This window comes from Apium graveolens, chromosome 4 (genome assembly GCF_009905375.1).
Source record: "Apium graveolens cultivar Ventura chromosome 4, ASM990537v1, whole genome shotgun sequence".
NCBI classification, from domain to species: domain Eukaryota; kingdom Viridiplantae; phylum Streptophyta; class Magnoliopsida; order Apiales; family Apiaceae; genus Apium; species Apium graveolens.
The window spans coordinates 300,022,459-300,046,823 of NC_133650.1; the positions used below are offsets into that span (position 1 = coordinate 300,022,459).

Here is a 24,365-nt window from a genome sequence, read left to right on the forward strand (position 1 = left end):
CTCATGTTACAAAATTATAACTTAATGATGAAGTTGGGTATATATGTGTTCCATGATAATGGTAACATATACCTCTAACCTCATATATATGAGACATTTTAAACTTCAAGAACTTTTACTCAGTTACATTTGACACATACAAGTTCTTAGCCTCTAACCATTTAATCGTTTATTAAATGTATTACATGGTCAGCATATTTTTTGACAGATACATGGTCAGCAATTTAAAAGTAAGCTAATTAGCAAAAATTAAATAAGTTACAAGTTAGCTCAATTCTTGAGAAGGTAATTTAATTAATCACTGAAGAGCTCCATCCTAGTAAAACTTCAACAGATTTAGTGCGAAAATGTTATTATTGTTGCTTCGAGGGAAGTATCTTGAAGAAGAGGGGCTTGTCCTGTTGGAGGCACTGCTCTGATATGCGCTCCCAGGGACATTTTTGTTCAGTTAACTTAATGGATCTCAGAAACTATAATTCAACTTGATCCCTTTTGGACAAGAATTCATATAGACAAGAGTGTTGGTTATAGACGAGTGTGTAGTCGACTGAGGTAGGTTTCTTTTCATTTTTGATTTCTGCTAAAACATTTTTGTTACTAACATTGATTCAAACTTCATCTTTTTTCTTTTAAGTAGCCTGCTAAGAAATAGAATTTTTTCATAAAGTAGATGAGCTTGACACAGGTTTTCTTGAATTAGTAACTTCGACATAGGCTTCAGCTAACTACAGTCAACTACAATTCGTTACACAGGTACGGTTTGTTAATCATAGATCATGGAGGTAATTGGGGAAATGGCACATACATTGAAGGTTAAAATTTATTTATGAATCACCTTCGTTAGTATCTAAAACTATCTCTGTCTACCTTCTGGTAATATAGCATCTCATTCATCATGTCACATGACTATATAAGAATTCATATAGTTGTCTCATTAAATTTTAGTAGCTGAGCTAATACTGATCTATCTTCCTTTACAATTACATTGCAAATAAAAAGAATATTGTTCTTGAATCTAGCTACTACAAAACAGGGTGGACATCTAATTATATCGAACAAGTAACATCATCCAGCTTCTGGTACTAGTTGATAAAATTCCCTTGATCTTCAGGTATATAACATTTTGTACACAATATTCAAGTAATGATTATAGCATATTTATTAGTTATACATGTTTGCTACATTGATGAGAGTGTTACTTTGCTACTCACAAAACCATGCAAATCGACGTTGTCTCTCATATATACTTGATTATATTTGATGATTAATATGTAGCGTAACCATGCCCGCATGTACCCCTTCACTGTGATTTGTGAACTTGCTGTACTACTTAGAAGAGTTTGATTTTGATAATTCAGCTTTGCACCTTGTTGAGCATTTATAACAAGCTCTTTCAGAAAGTTAGGAAAACTCCAGCAGTACTAATAAATATTTGTCAAGGAATCTGGGAGTGGCAATTCCAAAATAAAATTCCAAATAAGGTATTCAGAGCTCTGTTTTATTGGTAGTCTAAGAATTCCCGGATCAGGATCCCAAATTAAACCTCAGGACAGAAGGCTTTGGCGCGACTTCTTGTTTCAGGCTATAGAATTCACACAGAAAGCATCCATTTTTTTAATTACATTAGGCCGTAAGAATTATATGAAAATATATTTCTCAAGAAGAGCATTAGAGCATACTTATTTATTTTTTTATAATGGTAATTGATCCGCGCAGCTCCCACGGCCCCATAAGGATGAGGCTTGTTGGTGTCTGCCCAAGATTCATTATTAACATTGAAGAAAACATTGTTTAAAATTCTGTAATAAAACATAAGTTATGTAGTAAATTAGGGTGTTTTCAGTGCCTCAGCCTCTCATGTAGTCTAACATGCTGTTCCTTTTTCAGCTGAGCAAGGGAAGTACTAATCACTAGTTATTTTGTACTAATCTGGTGCTCTTATATAGAACCGAAACGTAGTGTTGAGAACTTTTTATTTGGCTAATCGAATTCCAGAATCACTTTAGCAGCTTTGTAAAAATTTAGGGTACCAAACACCTCTCAGTGTACCGATATCTACCTCACTTCCTTTACGGGATGTCAAAGTTTGAATCTCGTCAGCCGCCCAACTCAAATTACAGCCTAACGCACTTTACAACATCAATTACAAATAAATTCCGAGGCTTGAATATTGCTCAGCCATAAAAAGGAAATGTTTAATTAAAAATCGTTCGTTGTTTACAATGTTTAATACTTTCGTATTACATGAAACACAAAAAGTTGTTAGTACAATATGGCAAGATCAAAGATGCATGTAAAGAAGCCCTAACCACCCTCCTAACTTTCCGTTCAAATCACTCCAACATCTCCCTCTCCCCGTGCTATAAATAAATCTACACCACATATCACATTTTCCCCCATTAATATACACACCTACATTTACACACTTACCTACACTAATTCACTATTCTCTTCCATTTCATTAACTTTTGTTTAATTGATTGATCCCTATAATGGAATTTACAGATCCGATTGACTCCTCGTTGCGGGCGAATCCATACAAGCTTCTAATCGAAGCGGCGACAATGATCCCTAAATCACATTATATATTAGGTTTTCTAATGTTTTGTGTAATTTATTTGTACAATTTTTTGGAATTTCATTTCCTCCAGGATCTTCGTACCGGTTTTCGAGGCTCTCCGGTGTGTCTTACTTATCATTCTACCTCACAGCTTTACCACCAAGTCGTCTCTAAGTGTAGCCTTCTTCACGGCAGGTAAATTCTTCTATTATATAATGCGTTTGTATCTACATTATGAGGTTTCGATTTGGTTCATTTTGTTCATACTCAAGTTTACTAGGTTTGAATTGTGACTGTGATGTTAAATTTGTTAATGTGAGAGTTTGTTTTGTAAATGCTTTTGATAAATGTTGTATGCTATGTGCATATAAGTCTTATATACTAGCAAGAGAGAAGATGAACAAAAACAATACAATGTTATTGTTGTTAACTTGATAATAAGATACACTATGCCTTGAATATATAGGCATGGATATGTACATAAAGTCTTTACAATTGATCAACAATTATGACTTAACTGTGTCCGACGGCCACCGTAGAGCCACCCTAGTCTATTATACAATTGTCAACGTAAACATGGTGAAACACAGTGACAATAGGATTTTAACACCCCACTCAAACTTAAGATGGTTTAGAAACCAATTTGAGTTTGTCAACAAAAGCACGAAAACTTCCGGGAGGATGAGATATTGTGAATATATTTACAAACTTGAGATGCCATGTAGACTTGTTGGCGTGTAAAATGACAATCGATATCTATGTGTTTAGTGCGTTCATGAAAAACATCATTATGAGCAATATCAATAGCACTTTTGCTGTCACAGTAAATAGAAGTGGCCAGAGAATGAATTACCCTCATATCTTTGAGTAACCATCGTAGCCAAACTAATTCCTGTGTAGTGTCAGGAAGAGCTCGATATTCTGACTCAGCACTTGATCGAGAAGCAAGTGATTGTTTCTTACTACGCCAAGAGATAAGGGAGTCCCCAAGAAAGAAACAAAATCCAGTAGTAGAACATCTTGTAGTAAGATCGCCCCCCCCAATTAACATCTGAGTAGGCATGTAACTCAAGTGCAGGGTCAAATGAATAATGTAATCCATGAAATACAGTGCATTTGACATAACAAAGTATGTGAAAAACAGCTGAAATGGGGAGTGCGAGGAGCTTTCATGAATTGACTTACAATATGCATGACATGAGCAATATTTGGACGAGTGACAATGAGATAAATTAAACTTTCAACCAATTGGCGATACAATGTAGGATTGGAAAGCAGTTCACCATCTTCTGCGTTGAGTTTAACTTCGTATTCCAAAGGAGTAGAGGCAATCTTGGTGTCACTGATTCCAAATTTCAATAAAAGGTCAGATGCATACTTTACTTGTGAAAGAGTTTAGCTAGTAGTGACATATGAAACCTCAAGACCCAAGAAGTAGCTCAGTGAGCCAAGATCCTTCATTTCAAATTGCTAAATGAGAAATTGTTTTAGTTCAGAGATGCCTCTGGTGTCATTTCCAGTAATGATCATATCGTCCACATATAAAAGAAGTAAAATAATTCCTCGTTCAGATCGTCGAATAAAAAGGGCATGATTATATGGGCTTGAAGAAAATCCCAATTGCTGTTGCTGAATTTTTCAAACCAAGCTCGAGGTGCTTGTTTAAGACCATAAAGAGCCTTGTTATGCTTGAACACTTGATTTGGATAGTGGGAAAAACCTGGAGGAGGTTTAAGATAAACTTCCTCATGTAGGTCTCCATTGAGAAAAGCGTTTTTGACATCCATTTGCCACATCCCAGTGTTTTGATGCTCCAACAGCAAGTAAACTTTGAACAGATGTGAGACGAGCAACTGGTGCAAAACTTTTCTCGTAATCAATGCCATACTCTTGAGTAAAGGCTTTAGCAACCAGACGAGTTTTATATCTTTCAATAGAGACATTAGATTTTGTTATGATTATGTAGATCCATCAACAACTCACTCCTGTTTTACCAGGAAGTAAAGTAACAAGATCCAAAGTGTGAGTTATGTCTAATTCCCGAAGCTCTTCTGCCATTGCTTCCAGCCAAAGAGGGTTAAGACTTGCCTCTCTATATGTTTGAGACTCGTATTATGTTTGTATAACAGAATAAACATGATAATCAGTAAGTCGAACAGAAAGTTTTCTTACCCGAGTAGAGCGATGAGCAGACTCATCTGCTACAGTGGTAGGCTCCACATTAGAATCCTCAGATTGAACTTCTATTGAAGGAACATTAGTAGTTGGAGATGGCTGGGTGAGCTCAAGTGGTGAATCTGTAGAAAATATGTTAAAAGAAGATGATGGGCATTCGACATTTTCATCAGTAGGGTGTAGAATCAACAAAAGGAGCTGTAAAGCGGGAAATGCTGGTAGAAGTGTCAATTTTAAACTCTGACATAGATGAATTTTTTTTGTGTTTAGAAAATGTAACATTACGAGAGAGACGAAGACGTTGGGAGATAGGATGCCAACAACGGTATCCTTTTTGACTATTATCATAACCAATAGAATAACAAAGACGAGCTCGTGGCTCTAGTTTTGTTCTTTTATGTGGAGGAAGAAGAACAAAACATGCAGAACCAAAAACCTTAAGAGAATCATATGACGGAGGTTCTTCATATAAATTTTCGTAAGTAGACAAGTTACCTGTAACAGGAGAAGGAATCATATTTATTGTGTAAACAGCAGTTAATGCAACTCCCCCCCCAAAAAAAATTATAATAATTATGGACAGGAAGAGGAAATGATAAAAGCTCGAACTGTATCAAGAATGTGTCTATGTTTACATTCACCATGACCATTTTGTTGTGATGCGTAAGGAAAAGAGTTTTGTGCAAGAATATCATAAGATGCCAAAAATTTGTTAAGTTTTGATTCTTTGTATTCTTTGGCATTATCAGCACGAAAGAGCTTGATTTTCTTGTTGATTTGAGTTTCAATCATAGCGGCAAAATTTTTATATGTTTCCCCTAATTCCGATCGATTTTTCAAAATATAAATCCAAGTGTATCGTGAAAAGTCATCAATAAATATCATATAATATCTTGACCCTCCCATGGTTGGAGTAGGAGAGGGACCCCAAATATCATAATGTACAAGATCAAAGGTAGTTGATGGTTTTTCATAATGAATAGGAAAAGGAAGTACATGTTGTTTTGCCACTTTACATGAAACACAACGAACTGCGTCTGCATTAACACTGCCTAAATGACCACTACAAACTAGACTAAATATACGAGAAGGTGAGGGATGACCTAACTGAGAATTCCATATGTTGTTTGTAGCGGAAACAGAACCAACTGGATGAGTGGATGATGATTTTGTTATTGGACGATGAAGAGAAGTGAACTCAAACCTTCCACGTCTACGTCCTGTCCCAAGAATCTGTCATGCCAAAGGATCCTGGACATGACAACCAGAAGAGGTAAAGATAATATTAAGACCAAGATCATATAATTGACTGATGGAAATAAGATTAAGTGAAAGTTTAGGAACAAGATATGTGTTACGAAGATGAAGATATTCCGTAGATATAATTCCAATATGTGTCACTTTCATGGTGGAACCATTGGCTGTTTGAATATTTGGAAGACATGAACTGTGTATCTTTGTGGTTAATATGGATGAATCATTTGTCATATGATTGCAACATGCAGAATCAAATACCACGATGTACTTGACGTGACAGAAAATGCAGTGGAGGGAGGGATGGCTTTAAATAAAACTTGTTTGAGTAAAGATTCTAGCTCGCTAGTAGATTTGGTTGGACCTTTTTTTATGTAGATTCAGAGGTTACAGTAGCGGAAGACCGAGTAAATTTGTTTGACTGGAATGATGGCTTTTTCTTGCAGAACTGTATACAGTAATGACCTTTTTGATGGCAGTGTTGGCATATATGATTGCGAAGTGCTACGCAATCCTTGGTGAGATGTCCATTTTGGCGACAAAACCTGCAAAATGGTTGAAGAAGTTACCGGAGGTACTGCTAGGACAACATCAACAATGGAACTAAGCTTGCATACCGAGTCGAGTTTCTTCGGAAATAAGTTCAACAATAGAATTTTCCAAAGAGGGTAGTGGAACCCTACGAAGAAGAGCAGCTTTAACTAATTCAACATCTTGAGTGAGAACCATCAAAAATTGAATGAGTCGTTGCTGGTCACGATATTTGTGATTAAGTGTAGCATCTTCAGTATGTAACCACTTTGGTTCTGATAATGTTAGTTGATCCCAAAGTGATTGTATTTGAGAGAGAAAATCTGCAACAGGTTGACCATGCTCTTACTTTTGCTTACTTATTGAACACATGATTTGATATTGGTGAGAAATATCTGATGTAGTATACCGTGATGCCAATAAATCCCAAATTTCTTCTGCAGTGTCATTGTTACCAAATTGTAAATTTATTTTATAAATTGAAGAGTTTCTAAAAAATGTGATAGCTTGGTGATTTTTGACATCTCATTCTTCAATTCGATCCTTTAATTTGGAATTAGTTTCATCCTTTTCTTTTGTAGGAATAGTTAAATCCCCGTTAACATATCGCCAGAGTATTTTTCCTTTGAGATAACTGCGCATAGCTTGAGACCAAGTTATATAGTTTGAGCCATTGAAAATCGTTTGAATAGGTGAACTATTCTCTTTCTCCATTTCACATAACTTGTTTGAAATAAAGTGTAGGGATCAAAATATAACTTTTAAGAGTTTGGGTACAATAATAGATAATATTAAAAAGGTAAGGACTGACTTGAAGGTTTGGAAAGGCTAAAGGCTCAAATTATAAGAGATGATAAAGTACGGGTACTAAACTAATATTTAGCTAATAAAAATAAAAGAAGACAACAGACATAGGGTTAGGCATAGAAATATAATCTGCATAAGATATATTTATATATTTCTATGTAAGAAATACTCTGGCTGTGTAGTTTCTTCTTCTTTCCGAAAGTGATGAGGAGGTGCGCTGGGGATTCACAAGTTGTGTTACTAGTCAAGACTTGTTGATTTTAATGACTGGCTTGTTGATTTTAATGACTGAGTTGGGCGAGTCACTTAGTCGGCTCAGAGTGTGTTTGCACAGATGGATAAGTATAATGACACAAGAACTTGCTGGAAAAGATGGCTAGCCAGAAAATATGGCTGTGCCAGAAACTTTGCTGGAAAGAGTTGAGGAACTCGCTGAGTTGACTCGTTGGATAATGGTGGGTTGCGCCTACTGTTCGTCTAATGAATGAAAGAGTTTGTCACCAGAAACGATGGTTTTGGCCGGGAATATATGAAGGTAAGGAGCTTAAAGCTCTGATACCATGATAAATGTTGTGTTATGTGTATATAAGTCGCATATACTAGCCGTTAGTTGTGGGTCCCCCCACATAAAACTTTCCAAACACAACACTTCATCTTATCCCACTTTCCTCTCACATTCCCTTTTATTAATCTACCCCTACTTTACCCATTAATTACCCAAGCATGCCATTGACTCTTCCTATAAATTACCTCCTCCCCCCACTTCACAAATGCACCTTACTCTCTTTTCTCCATCACTTCTTAAGTGTACGGCTGCTAGATAGTCCGTCTAGTAGGAAACTTACCTTGCGGTAGTTTCAGGCAGGTCAGAATAGGGGGCCCTCGTGCTTCTCTCTTCTTTCGTTTCGGGTGAGTTAGTGTGAGTATTGGTCCCGTCCAGGTATTGCGGTTGCAACAAGGGGAGTTCTTCACGTTATCCGGGCGAGTACCGAAGGAATAGGGAATCTTTGTATTACTATTCAGTTGTAGCTCAAGTGTTACTTCGTAAACTTGAGAGAGAATATTATAACCATTATTATCATTATAATGAAAATATTCGGAGTTGATCCCGTAGTTTTAACTCTTTATCTTAAGGGGGTTTTTCACGTATAAATCTTGGTGTTCATCTGTCTTGATTGTTATTGATCTGTTTATATTATTGTCTGTGATAATTCTCAGGTTCTATTTACGCAAAGATGGGAAACGGGAATTTCTAACACTGGCAAGAGAGAAGATAAATAAGAACAATACAATGTTATTGTTGTTAACTTGATAATAAGATACATGCTGCTATGCCTTGAATAAGTAGGCAGTAGTATGTACATAAAGTCTCTACAACTAATCAACAATTACGGCTCAACTGGGTAGCCATCCGATAGCCAACGTAGAGCCAACCTATAGCCACCCTAGTCTATTATACAATTGTTAATGTAAACATAGTGACAATAGGATTTTAACAGCTTTAAATAAATTAGCGAAAAATTAGATGTTTCCGTTGAGAATAATTCAAAATTATTTGAAGTCTTCCTACAGTCTTGTTGATTAGTTTATTAAGGTATATTTAAGTAACTAGTAGATACGATAGCTGCTAAGTTTTAGAAGTTTTAGCTTCTTTTTTGTGGATAAAACCACAAGGACGGTTCTTTAGAATAAACAAGTAGTATGGGTTTATGTTAATTCTCCTCTTTTCTATGTCTTTTCTCTTCTTTTAATAATCATAGACTCCAAAAAATGGTATCAAGAGCCTTAATTATCTTAAGGAGCCTATGACCATTCACCAAATTCTTTTCCTTCAATTTTTAATGATGAAAATAATAAGTATGGCTATCAAGATGATACATTCAAAAGATTTGGGATTGCGGGCGTAAAATCGAAATTGTGAGGGTGATACAATCTATAGCAAACAATTCAACACTAAATCAAATCAAGGCTCACAAAGATAAATCACGAAAATCATGACTTGTTCATCATGAAAAGAGGTTTGTGATAAGTTAAAAGTATTGTACTAAGGCAATGCAAGTTTTAAATCAGAAAAGAGATTTTGATAATAATTTAACCATGAAAGAAAAAACACCATAAAAGATTATTATGACATTATTATGGTTGTGGTGAATAAAATGTGGTTGATAGAAGATCTACCTGCAAAGTTGTAAAGAAGCTGTTCGTGAGGTTGCACGAAAGATTTAATTCATACAATTCAGCTTTATTTAAATAATGAAAGATTACAAATCATCTTTATTTTAATAATAAATAGATAAACAATTATTTGGGAGCCAAGTGATTTTTTAAAAGTAACTATGTCTTGCCACAATTGACTAAAGGATACAAATAATTTTTTTATTCTATTCTATATTCTAGAATATTTTTATTAATACATACTATCTCCATCCCAGTAGATTCTTAGCACTTTATACTTTTTGGGTCCCAATAGGTTCTTACACATCCTAAAATAGCATATTTTTCTTTAAAAATATTAATGGGTCCCATTAATTGCTCAACAACACTGTTAACAATCTAGTAGGATGAATGGACTATACTATAATTATGAAATAAATCAATTAAATTTAATCCTAACTAATAAGACAAAATATATAAAACGAACATTTTTATTATTCTATTCCCGTCAAATAATTAAAACAAAATCCATGGATTTTGAAAGAGTGTTATTGACTATAATTTTACGCAAAGTTTGGCAGAGTTGTACAATCTCGGAGAGTCTTGTTGATTTAAGTGGACTTTTTAACTAGTTTGTTGATGTTGTTGTTGTTGGATCTTGTTGCTATCTCTGGTAAAAGGTGAATAATTTCTATAATTTATAATTTTAAATTATGAATTTATGATACAATTTCTCCTAGAAGTCACACCTAGATCATTGGAAATTTATTTTAATTCTTGAATGTGTTAAAAGTGTGTTTACATATATAAATAAAAATTTACAACTTGTGCGCGTGCCTTGATGAGGTGCCCGCCTCTCCTTTTATGAAAATGCTATAAACAAATTGTCTAGGTGAAGTGTTGCTTTTATGATAAAGGATCCCTTGACAAAACCGGAGAGTCCGAGTTATGGAGGTGCCAAGTAGCAGTCTTGTTCATTGTCATCATATACAGTTTTTTTATGTTATTTCTTTATGGGAAATTTCAGGCAGTAATTTACTAATCTGTATTTGTTTTTAATGCATTATTTGTTTCTATTTCTTTTGATTTCTGCTTGTCACCTGGGGACAATTCTTGTCCGTTTGCAACAAAATTTGTTCTACCTTTATCAATAACCTTATATCTAATATCAATTGGTAAATATTTCTACAATAAAATCTTTGTGTTCAGATATTTAGCTACGCCGTGGCTTTCAAGTCCACATTTGCAGACTGTACTTTTGGAGCTTATTAAAAGGCCTGCTGTTCCCCGCTATAGAAGGTACTTTATTAAATATTCATATGTATAAGTTTTCTTGCTTTTTTCAGTTTCGGACAAGGGCGTTTACAAATACAATTTTGATGCTATGTGCTACTGCTATAGTCACTTTATACTAACGACTAATCTATGTAAGTATAAACTTTACATACACTGGTCACAACATATTTAGTGTATTATAGACAAAGAAGTTTATTTAGTTAAAGACAAAAATATATGTACATACTCTTGCACATGTTAACTTTACATTCACTGGTTACAACATGTTTAGTGTATTATAGGCAAAGAAGTTTATTTAGTTAAAGACAAAAACATATATACATATTCTTGCACATGTTATTTCTCGTTTAAATGTCTTCTTAGTCATTTATTGTTATGTTAGACATATAGACTAATAGTGATAATTATTTAAAATTTTAAGAATTAGCATATTCTATCTCACAGATGTTTTGTTATTGTAGAAAACTTTTTCATGCATCTGATGGTGGAACTTTTGCTTTGGATTGGCTACTGACTGCTGATGGTAATAATAACTTCTATGTAGTTAATTTAGCTGTCTTGTTACATAGAACAAGATAAAAAAGGATGTATTGTTGATAAGTATCAGTAGCACACGGAAGCTAGCACAATCCTGCATGTGCACATGTACAGACCAGTGTTGTAAAAAGCGCAAATCGGATTTAAGTGGTGACATCACCTTCTAGCGTTTAAGCGGTTTTAAGAGCGGACCGTCAATCGGATTATAAATAAATATATAAATATGTTTATATTAAAACTATTGAACATTTTTTGAATAAAGAGATAACAACCACACATTATAATAAACAATAAATTCATCATTCACAAATTCATATTCAACTTAAAAAATACAAGTAACATTCGAAAATATCAAATTACAACTCTTTTAAAAAATAAAATTTGTCTTTTTTCTAATTATTTTTAATTCATCCACTTAATTGGTCAAAAATCACTTAAGCGGTCAAAATTCGCCTAAAACCGCTTAAACTTGCTTAAACTTCACTAGACGCTTAAATATCCAATTTTGCATTAATCCAAGCGTTTATACCTCCGATTCCGCTTACACCCCCGCATAAGCGTCCGCTTACTGCGCTTTTTACAACACCAGTATGGACACACATAGGGAATTAAGTGGAAGGTTAAATCTTCGAAATAAGGGGTGGACTTACCGTAGTGGTCAGCAGGGGTAATGGGCCAAAAAGATTCTGATACCTATATGCTATATGTATCTTTTTGGTAATAATTGAAATTTCTAATAAACAGTAAGTATAGGCAAAAATTGTCACCTCATATGACAGACATGTACCATAACTTCTTTTTGGATGTCAACCATACATGCTATGTGTGATAAATCTTGTATTTCATGACTAGTGGGTAGTGGCTTTACAGTGCTTGCCTCCCAACTGGCACACAGCATCTAGACGACCTATTGTCTTTGTAATATGCAGGGTCTAAAGTTGTACACCATAAGACTTTTGGTTACATCTGGTAAGTCTTTAGAGTCTCCTAATCCATTTAAGCTTTACGTTGCAGTATGTGGAAGTACAATGGGAAAAGACAATGTTATTTCAAAAGAAGATACTACCCCAATCGCTGTTATAATTCCTGGTTTAACAAGTGATTCTGCTTCTGTTGTAAGTTGTAGACACCTGAGCATTTACCTATTTATTTGGTTTATAATATTATGTTTGTTCAGTTTCGGATTCACATCTTTGCCCAAGTCTTCTTCGTTTTTATTTATGGTCCTAAAAATGGTCTATTATTATGTTTATTGTTCTTTTCAACATGTAGTGTTCTTTTAATGTTCGTTCGGGGTCTATAGTGGCTACATAGAGGTGGAATGTTGATATTTTTTGAGCTTAATATTGTCCCTGTTTGAGAAATACAATATTTAGCAATCTGATGATAAATATGGGAGAACCTTTGCCTTGGTAATAGATACAGTAAGTGATAAACCCATCGAGCTATGTTTCTGTATGTTAATAAAATTACAATGCATACATGCTCTAGGTGGAGATAGTCTTTAATTTATTTATTTTTCAAGAAAATTTGGAATCAGAATCCTGAATTAGAGCTTTGTATGAGTGAGCATAGAGGTAACATTGAAAACTCTCAGTTTATTTAAGACTTCAGTAATATCCCATTCCGCTTAACTCTTTGTGCGGTTGACACTCTCATTTCATGGTTTTTTCCAGTTACATTTTTGTTTTGTGCAATCCAACAGGGATAAAACATTGTACAATTGGTATTTCTTACTTTCTGTCTTCTTGATATATGAAAATCAAGTATGGGATAGGGGTAAAACAAGTTTGCCAGCCTTAAACTCCCAAAAGGGCTCCAATTATTATAATTTAATGGTTTCGTTCATTCCATACCCCAAGTGTTTGGTTAGATAATTCTGAATTTAAAGCCCATACCAATCATTTGTTTGGATATTTATGAATTTTAAAACCCACAAGGTGTGATTTTCAGAAAACCGACAGGTGGGGTGGGTATGAGGTATCATTTTAAATTTCTTTTTCATCTTTATTTATAAAATCTACATGTAAGACTTTTATAATTATAATGATGTTGTTTGATCTTAAATGAGTAATCATTATTTTTAAATTAATACCAAATTGGCTATAATTTCTTATTTTATATAAATTTTTTTGGATGCACTGTATGCCATTAATGGGCTGTGAAGACATGGTTGAAACTATTTATTTTATTATACAAATTAAAACCTAATGGAGCAAATATGACTTTACAATTTCATGCAAACCTGTGTAATTTGGTAACTCTAGCTATGACGTTTCTATGTATCTATTGTCAAGGCATCTAGGCAGTAAGCTATAGAAAAGCTTCTTACCGTCTTACAGTTGCCCTAAAGAACACCTTATTTCCTTAGTGGGTGCCTGTTAATATAGGCACTTGACAATAATGTAACTCTTTTACAAATATTAGTTTCTGATCACTGATACTATCCAGGCTTCCAAATTTATTTTTGAGATAACAAATCAATCAGAAGTTCAAAAGGAAGATAAAAAGCTTAATGACCAGTACTTAAGTTCACGGTTTTATATATATTTGTAATTTATATTATACATTTTGACCGGTTTTGAGTGAGTGGTTTTTGACATACTGTTATGCACTGCATGCAGTATTTAAGGCACCTAGTCATACATACAGCAAAACACGGATGGAATGTTGTGATATGCAATCACCGAGGACTGGGCGGCGTTTCAATCACTGTAAGTGGTTCACTGCGTACTAATAGTATGGCAAGAATGAAGTCAAAATCCGTACTTCAGTTTCATTATTGAACAGAAATCGTAAAGTCATTTTTCTGAGTCTATCATTCATCCAAAAATGTACCATAACTATGCTGTTTCCTTATCCACAAAGGTTCATATTAGGGAAATTGGGGCTTCCTTTTTTTTTTCTCACTGTTATTTGACCGCTTCATTTTGTCAGAAGCTCTTGACATTAGTATCTTTTAGAAACTTATGTACAAGGAAAAGCGTCAGTGTCTTATAACTGTTTATAGCTGGAAAATGGTTCTTGCCTCTGTAGTGTAAAGGTATTAATCAAGTATAATCTCGGAATTCCATTTCGAAAATTAGGTGCTTTATGTCTGTCAAGATTGTGCACAGTTTTTGTTTTGAGGCAAGGTGGCTTACTGAATTCCTTACAATTTTACAATTTCTTTTCCATAAGTTTTTTTACCTCCCCTTTGCACAATAAGCTTTATGCTGATTTAGCTCTTTGGGATATGTCAGCATGTTCCCTTGGACCTTGATCAGGTCTCTTCTCTTCTTTTCGTGACAGGCGAATATGGTTTTTGAGTTTTTGAATTTTTTGAGGCCTTGATAACAATTTGTCATGCAATATTCTGTAATGTTCTAGATGAGATCTAAAGGAGTACAAGAACACTCATTCCATGAAGCCTGAACTTAGCTTGCATTATTATCACTTTAAACCACAAAATCCAGAGGCAAGAACCATTACCCACTAATATCTCATATTTTCAGGTCAATCCGTAATGATATATGCATTTTATGCAGTCTGATTGCTTTTACAATGCTGGCTGGACAACGGATACAAGAGATGTTATAAACTATCTCCATCATGAATACCCTAAAGCTCCACTATTTGCTATTGGAACTAGCATAGGTGCAAACATATTGGTACTGTCCTTCAGCCTGTGTCATATAATGTGTTTTGCTGAAAATAAATTTAGTTTATTCTTTACAGAATATGCTATTTAGGTAATCTTTAGTTGTTGCTCTCAGCTGTTTACTTGCTTCCAAATTGCATTCAATATTATCTCTGAATTACCCCAGTGAGGTACATTCATAGAATCATAGTACATTAACTTGGACTGAAGTAGCATTTCAGTTATGCACATGCATCCCAACTTGTGTATCCTATGAAGAATAGAACGTTAGACAATTAGGCAATTAGCCACATTATAGATTTGTATGAATTCCTGAATTTATCTTATAGTCTCCCATAGAAAGAGCAGAAATCATACATATTTATAAAAGTTATAGCAATCTCAGTTCCTTATATGATTCTTGAACCACAGCAGTTTTACTTTGTTAATCGTTCTACGGTCCCAAACATGTTGTCAGCTCTATTGGTCTCTTAAGATTTTACGGGTGCAAGCTGATAATTTCTTGCTTTGATTTTTCATACAATGGAAGGAAAAATACATCTGAAACTTTAGATGCTAGATAGTTAACTTAATGTGACAACCACACATCTGTTTTGGTAGATTCCGTGACAGAAAACTAGTAGGTTAATACAATGTATATGCTTTTAGGTGCTTAAAAATAAACAAGTTTCTCATTACTTTTTGTATATAAATAGCTTTTAAGCAGACTGCAGAATTTGGCAGTCAGCATTTATAAATGAGTCAATACAATTCTTCCTTTATAGATCATAGTTTAATTCAAAATAACAGAATTTTTGAACCAATAATAGAATTTACCAAGGATTTAGATGTTGACTTTACTTAAATCTAGGTACCTTCTTATGCTTTTCTTGCAAGTCCTTTTTGGATTTTTCAAATTTAAACTCTTAGTATGATTTCTCTTTCACTTTGGAATTGGATTCTATGGCTCTAGAAACTCCTGGTTAGTATTGCTTGTTTTCAACTAAAAACTTATATATATTAAAACACTAATAACTTTTCATCTAAAAAGAAAAAGATTAGAGGCTTGCTAGTATCTCTTTAGATTGTACTCAATGGAAATAGCAAGCCGGCATTGCAATTGACTTGTTTGGTTAAGTCAGTATGGACTACCTTCCTCAGAATAAGAATTGATATTTCACTTGTGCCTCTTTCATAGCTATGCTTGTCAGAATGAAACCTAATTAAAAAAATGGGCAGATCGAACAGGACAACTTTTAGTAAGAGAATCCGCTTTCATAATCTCGCATAATACTTTGTGTTGTGACAAACACTATCTTCTAGAAACTTATAGATATTTTTGCATATATAACTAGTATAAAAAAGGACTTTTCAGAATCTCTTTAGAGTTTCATTCGTCATTATTTGATTCACTTTGGGGTCTGGGTGTGAGAGCATCTAGAGCTGATGCTTTTCTATTATGACACATGGGAGCATTATTTCATTGGGTATCACCTTTTTTCATCAGTACTTCTCTGGTGACCCCTTGTCCTATTTATTGAATCCTCTTATCCTAATTCTGTATCGTATTCTTTTAATGGGAGAAAAAAGATTTTAATAGAAAATTAACTATTTAGCAGCCTTAGTATTTAAGCTTAGTACGTGTTTATATTATGGGACTAAACTTTATATGGCATGTCACAGTTCTATTTTGAGTATTATATCCTTAACTTTCTTGCTGCTATTTAATTTGATTCAGAAAGTCTTAGTTTTTTAATCACACCCAAGTGCCAAGTGCATTTACAATTTGGATATCTTTGTTGAACTTTATTCAGGTAAAATACCTTGGAGAGGATGGGGAAAACGTTCCTGTTTCCGGTGCTGCTGCTATCTGCTGCCCTTGGGACCTTTTGGTCAGTATGATGATTATAAAGAAAATCTCATAATCAACGTTCCATCTTTCCAGCAACGTGATGTAATGTTAATGAAAAAATAAGACAAAAACTTGATTTTCTATAACTCTCGGTTCACAGTAAAGTAATGTATTCTTGCAATATATGATTTATAGATTGATCAGAAATACTTTATATTATTTAATGATCAAAGACAAAAGGTGCAGGATGTCAGTTTTTGTCTTAATCTACCTATGACCCTGGTACTTTTATAAAGAAATTAAAAATAGTCCATGCGATACTCTTAAAGGATCATATATATTCAACTGGAACCAAATTTTGAATTGTTATGAATTATAATCCTTGCAAGCAAACATAATCTTCAAGTTTAGTTACTTATTCATATTTAAGAGAGTATATAATTCCTGCCAGCTCTGTCAAAAAGCTTATGAAATGGTTTCTTACAAGATTAATAACATATCTTATTTACTCCTTTCCAGATTGGTTCTAGATATATAGTCCGTAGACTGGTGCAAAAGGTGTATGACATGGCTCTGGCAATAGGTCTTCGTGGTTATGCACAGACGTATGTAGCAGAGTCCTTTCAAATATGATACAAAAGGGAATCTAATCATCAACTGATTAAAATTTTCTTTAAAGTTAATTTAGTTCTCTATGCATATGTTTTTCATCCAATATTTATTGGTGTCTACTCTATCTTATTAATATAATATAACTAAAAATTGCAGAAACCAACCCCACTTTTCTCGCCTTGCTGATTGGGAAGGCATTACAAAGGTTAGCTACTCTTTATTTTATAGCCACATGGAGTGTACATTGTTGATTTGTGGTTGTACACTTGAATAACTAGGTAGACTATTGTACATTGTGAGTTTGTGGCTGTACACTTGAATAACTAGGTGGACTATTTAGGTAAATTAATACATAGTATAAGACTCGATTAATTTCTGCTCCTAACACCCTGGGTTTCAGGAGACCAGTTAACTTAACATGGAATCAAATAGCAGGTTCGGAGAGGTCCTGAGTTTGAAAAATTCTACCCCTGTTATTCTCATTTATTTAGTTGGGACACTAAGGTTTATTATTTCACCAAAGATGGGCTTCTAGTGATCCACTCTTCAACCGCATATTGGGATTTTAATTAAGCCAATCATCTTAGCACGTTAAGGTCTCGAATATAATATCGTATCCAATTAAGTTCTCCTTGGGGCAATGATCAATTTTAATGTCCAAACCTGTGCTCTAATACCGTGTCTGATGACCATATCTCCTGAAACCTTAGGGTTTTAGGAGGAAGCTTGTCTGAATCATATATCTAAGGTTTTAGGAGGAAGCTTGTCTGAATCATATATCATACTCAAAAAATAAGTACATCATTACTATAAGATACATTGAGCATTCTTGCTATCAACTTAATGATAATGACCATGGAGCAAGAAAATGTATCTACTCATTTTCATTTCAGTTACTTATTTGTTCAATACTTTCTTACTTCTGCAAGGCAATGCACTCCCACCTTTCTAACCGGTGTATCTTCTTTTACAATTTTGCCCCCTGATAGTCGCTGTCAATACGAGATTTCGATAACCACGCTACCTGTCATGTAGGAAACTTTGAGGTACTAAGCCCCTCTCTTTCCCCTTCCTGTATCAAATATTTCATGTGGTGAACTAATGTTGGTTCGTCAAGACTGTGGATACTTACTACAGGTTATCTAGCAGTGCACCATTTACAAGATTTGTATCAGTTCCACTACTGTGCATAAGTTCTTTAGATGATCCACTTTGTACCGCAGAAGCCATTCCTTGGGATGAATGCAGGCAAGTCCACATACTGTTTCACTGGACATTTTAGAGGTGTGTTTGTTTTTATTGTTCTTAATATACTTGTGCTGATAATGTTATCCCTCTTCAGAGCAAATAAAAACATTGTTCTTGCTACGACAAAACATGGTGGACATCTTGCATTTTTTGAAGGAATAACAGCATCTAGACTATGGTACAGCTCTTACGTTCTGTTATAATTAAAATGAAATTGGATGGCAACAGAATGACATTGCTAATTAAAATTAGAGTTAAAAATGGAATGAGATTGTGAAAGGAAATTATGAATGAAATAAAAGTGTACGAGACTGTAGGTAACGGTAGTTTCGGGAGAAGATCAATATGTGAAGGATGTAATTTATAAGTTTTAAGTTAGAGTGCAAAGACGTAGCCCTTTATATGAATGAGGTTCTACTGAAAGATTATTTTTAAATATAAACAAAGAAGTACAGTGATTTTATTCGTTTCAGTTAACAAGTCTCAACAAATCGTATACTTGCTCTAATCTACCAGGCATTTTCTTGTCATTATCATCATGTATGTGCTCATTCTTATGGTGGTTCTCTTTTGAATTAATTTTTTACTAGGTAAAACACCAAAATTTAACTTCAGTTTTATCCTAGTGGCTAAACATGAATTTATAGTCTATTCTGCAAGAAGATTACAAACTCTTAGTGTTGGTATTATATAATCCTAACAACTTGAGGGAGTAAATTTCCCACCAAAGTATTGAATTGACCAGATAGATAAGATCAAAGTTGTAATGCTGGAATTTAATACAATATTCCAATAATTGTAAATCTAATATTGCCTCGAGGAAAGGAAGATACCCATGGAACCACCTGTCTCAGAATACCTGTCTCGTAGTCACAACCCTAGCAGTTTTTACATTGTCAGTTCCCTGAGAAAAGATGCTGTTAATTCAAATTGATCCCTCGACCACTAAGCTAGTAGAAGCGAGTAGTACTAGTGCTGCAAAATTCCACCTTGTAACATTTAAATAATCAAAAGTCATTATAATTTCTGAAACAAACTTCTAGATAAGAATTCCATTGTTCATCTACTCCATGATAATATTTAGATCTCCGGGTTGCAAACTTGCAGATAGGCCTATAAGCTAGTTACCCCTCAACTTTATAAGCTCTTTCTTTTTTAGACCTTCATGTAAAATCCAACTAATGCAAAGCAAAGTTATACTCCTGTATACTTGTCATAGAAACATTTCTCATGACTTTGTGAATTTAGTAATAACTTTATGGAAACAATCTCTAAATCATATATCGAGAATTCACCTTCACGTGTGTATACTTTCACATTTTTTTTTTATTTTCATCCACGTGGTTTTGAAATAGTTCACCGGTTTTTTAAGTAATATAGTATCATTTACCTTGGTATATATTGTAATTTGATATTGGTTGGATATTTTTTCTTCCACTGGTTGCCAATCCATCTATAATTTGATAATTCTGGCTTCTCCATTTGATATTTCTGCAGGTGGGTGAGAGCAGTCAATGAATTCCTTGGGGTACTACACTCTAGTACGTTCATGCATGTGCAAAAAAAGGTAAAAGACATGTTTTTTAACTGTTAGTTCGCTTGTCACTAACAATAGAAACTAGTGTTGGTTAGCAGCAGACATCACACATGACTAAATCATATCAATTATATTTTAGGAACAATAGTTATTCATATTGAAATTTAAAAATTTCAAATAGCTTTTCAGAGTCAAAGATATACTAAGAATAAAATCTCTACAAAAAATTAGCCGAAAAGAACATATCAGAATATGTAATATGATAAAGATTAAGAATATAATTGGGGGAAATTTCATGGACTTCATTTTACTGCATTTGAAGGTCACTAGTTATATCTTGGTTGCTAAAAATTGGATATATACCAAATTTGTAAACAAAGCTAAGCATGATATGTATATCCTGATGGAAGAGATGGAGCCAGGAATAAGGGGTTGCAGGGGAGGGGAAAAATGTAACAAGTTATATATTAAAAATATACATATATATTAAATAAAGGGTTTGATGGCCCTGAGGGTGAACTTGGGTAATTACCTGAGGTTATAACAAAACAAAATACAATACAACATCAGGGTCATTTATACTCTTTATTAATAAGCGAAACCATGTATAATTTGGTGCTAAATGTACCAAAGTACCAAATTTTGGTACTTACCTGACTTGACTTCTATTCTATATCAACTTTGTTTTTAACACAACTTGACTTCTATTCTTTGTAAATTTTATTTTTTTTAGTTAGTGTTCATCCAATCGTCTTTTTAATTTATAAAATAATAATATTTTTTAAACGATTTGTAAATTATATGAAAAATTTATTAAGTTGCGTTAAATTAAGTAAAATAACTTATATTTATTTTTAATTTTAGAAAAACTACAAACTACTAACATGAATTGACTTATATTCTCTGTAAACTTTATTTATTATAAATTATATTAAAAATTTATTAAGTTACGTTAAATTAAGTAAAATAACCTATTTTTACTTTTATTTTGAAAAACTATTAACTACAAAGTAAACTATTAACACGAATTGACTTCTATTCTCTGTAAACTTTATTTTCTGTAGTATTATTTTAAAAATAATTAAGTAATAGCAAATGACTTTAGTAACATTTATTAACTTATAAACTGAAAATTATTGATTTAACGATCGTATTTGTTACTGTCTATCACAACATTTATATACTTTAAATTAAAAAAAATATAATTTAACAGTAACAAATTTATGGCCTGTATTTAGATTATATTTAGTAAATTAAATTAAGTTTAATAACATCTATTTACTTGTAATTTGTAAATTAATTTTTATCGATAATTAAGTAATATTAAATAAACTATATTGAAAAGGCTAATTATAAGATAATTATCAAATTATATTAATTAATATTAAATTTTCTAAAGAACAGATATTTGGTTTATAAGACAGAGATACAATTCGTTTCACAAAAATAAAATTAATATGTTAGATTTTTTTATATCAAGTAAAACAATGCAAAACTAGAATTATAGTGGAAAATTTCATAACCGATTCAATTCTTTTTAACTACATAACTATTTTTTGCAAGTACCAATTTAATATTTGATATTAATATATTAATTTTAATTCGTGTTTCGCACAGATTGTGAATAATTCTCTACAGATATTAATTCAATATTTTTAGTCTCGGTCCCGTGTTTCGCACGGGTTATCAACTATCTATACTAATAAGCGAAACCATGTTTAGGTCCCAAATCTTGGTACTCACTAGAAAATTATACAATTATTTTTAAAATTTTATGTAATAAAATCTCAACCGACAAAAATTAACTTTTACTCTCTGTAAATTTTATTTTCCTTAAATTTTTATTTGTTTCTGAACATCCAAGCGTCGGTTTACTTCAAAATAATCGTATTAGTAAGTTAACATGTCATATTTATATAAGTAAATAATTAGGTGCATGCATAACTAGAACTATACGGTGAAATTTTAGAGTTACACTTAACTTCGATTTTTTTAACTACATATTTTGAAAGCATTTTATATATTATATTTAGATCTGTATTTTGCACGGATTATGAGTTTCAGTTTTATGCAAATAATAATGTGATACTACTGTTTTTTAATTTTGGGCCCGTGCTTCGCACGGGTTACCAACTAGTTTTTGTAAATACATCGATTTTAATACTACAAATCTGTCATTCAGAAATTTATAGCATTTTATGCTTTTATTTATAAATTTCAATTCTATACTTCTTAGAATATCATGCTTTCTACTAAATTTATTTTTTTATATCATGCTTTCTACTAATTTATTTTTAAAAAATATATTGGAGGGCAAATATTAAATATTTCTTCGTAAATATGTTTTATCGTTATATATAAATATGGCATGGCTCAAATGAGAATTAGTATTTTCTACACAATAACACATGTATCTGTTCCGTTGAAATTTCAATAATTTTTTTCCAAATATATAAAATTTTCTCGTAATCATTTTTTATTTACTGAACACCTGTATTTTTTATTATTAAAGATGTAAAAAATCTACAAGAAGTATTCTTTGACATCTACAGAACAAGAACAAGGTGTAAGAAATCTACAGAACAAGAAGTGTAAAAGTAATCTTATTCTTATGACTGTTTCAGAATTTTGGGTGGCACTGCTGCTTCCCACCATCTCTAAGCTCCATACCTCCCTTATGGGGAAATGTTACCTCCTATGAGAAGTTCATTTCTCAAACCATATTTAATTCTCCTTTTCAATCCTTATGTCTGATATCTGATTCAGAGTTTGCAGTAACTTGATTCAAGGTTGACATTGTAGTTGTTTTGTCTTTTATATGTCAGTCCTGTAGTTTTATATTGGCCATTACTATACTTTCAGAAGCAATTTGGTGGACGGCATTCTGCCTCAGAATCTTTGATTGACCAAGGCCCATATGTTAATCTGGCTGATGGAATGTTATCGGCAATTGGCAACGAGCCAGACACAGATAATATTGCAGGTGAAACAGAAGCTTCTAGTGCATCAGTTGTTAAAAACAACAAACAAGATTTGATCAATAATGAATATAAGATGCTAGATGCATCTCAATCAAGAAAAGCATCAGATCAGTTTTCTCAACAAAACAAAAAAGCATTATGATACCATGCTACCTTGATGGGATTTCTGCATGGTTATTTTAGGTATGTTCTTAACATTACTTGCTTGTACACTATTAGTATAATGTTAAATTGTAGTATATGGAATATAGTTCAAAATCTGTGATCATTAACGTCAGATCTTGATCATTATTTGTTGTAAATTAAATTAATGAAGTTTATAGATAACAAATTTTGTATTGAAATAATCAAAAGTTTGATAATAACCTATTGGGGTTCAATGATCGCTGGTTTGCAGAATAATTCATACAAGGCAGGAGGCTTGCTTTCTTTGCAATCAAATCATGCCAACATTTGTGTCTGACTCGTTTAAACTATCAAATTTGTTTGAAAGCTTTTGACTGTCAGCAGTTTGATGATCAGAGCAGTAATAATATGCAAAAATCGATTTCATACAATGCAGAGGATCCGGACACTAATTTTTTAGATTTAGTAAAGGCAATCCCCAGCCTCTGGAGTTTTAAACCCAAAATACGGCTGATATGGATCTTACTCTGTATTAGCTTCTTGTAGATTCAAATATGATTTTGGGTTAATTTGGACAATAGGAACCAGTAGAACACAGTTCGTTTCACTGCATCATCCGAAGCATTACAAGATTATGTATTGCAAGACAGTGGAATATGTTATTAAGAACTCTCATTTGATAGTATTTTGCATTGTTTGCTTATTTTAAATTTTGACTTTCATACTCATAGTCTTACCAGCAAGGGCACCTCCCTTAGTCCAATGTATTTTTGCAAGTGACTTTTGGTAATATTTCAGATATATATGATTCTCAGACAAAGTGGTTCTCTGGTGTTTATGTTTATAAGCGATACATGCTCAGAATCAATGCATATGGATGGAATAGGACAACATTCATCATCAGTATAGCATGTATTGTACAATTCTCAGGTATAGTAGCCAGGGCTGTCAAATTCGTCCGAAAAATCCGCATCCGTATCCGAGAAAAAGCGGATATTATCCGTATCCGAGAAAAAACGGCTATTAGTATCCGAATTCGGGATATTCGAATCTGAAACTAAATACATATATGATAT

General features: G+C 33.1%; 1 protein-coding gene across 1 annotated transcript; it reads left to right on the plus strand.

Moving 5' to 3' along the window:
- The first annotated feature begins 2,233 nt into the window (after positions 1-2,233).
- LOC141721382 (embryogenesis-associated protein EMB8-like) lies at positions 2,234-23,974 on the plus strand. The gene is made up of 15 exons (XM_074524301.1): positions 2,234-2,755; positions 10,691-10,780; positions 11,239-11,300; positions 12,329-12,429; positions 13,939-14,028; positions 14,842-14,964; positions 16,748-16,825; positions 17,305-17,390; positions 17,554-17,602; positions 18,387-18,443; positions 18,515-18,645; positions 18,740-18,823; positions 20,143-20,212; positions 23,045-23,346; positions 23,561-23,974. The coding sequence occupies exons 1-14, from the start codon at positions 2,493-2,495 to the stop codon at positions 23,303-23,305; spliced, it is 1,545 nt and encodes a 514-aa protein (XP_074380402.1). The 5' UTR covers positions 2,234-2,492; the 3' UTR covers positions 23,306-23,346; positions 23,561-23,974.
- The last annotated feature ends 391 nt before the right edge of the window (positions 23,975-24,365 follow it).

Excerpts from the sequence above, each read along its gene's own strand:
- LOC141721382 (XM_074524301.1), top strand. The coding sequence starts at position 2,493 with ATGGAATTTACAGATCCGATTGACTCCTCGTTGCGGGCGAATCCATAC. Across the intron at positions 12,430-13,938 it reads CAAGTGATTCTGCTTCTGTT|TATTTAAGGCACCTAGTCAT; the intron begins GTAAGTTGTAGA and ends CACTGCATGCAG. Across the intron at positions 20,213-23,044 it reads TCATGCATGTGCAAAAAAAG|AAGCAATTTGGTGGACGGCA; the intron begins GTAAAAGACATG and ends CTATACTTTCAG.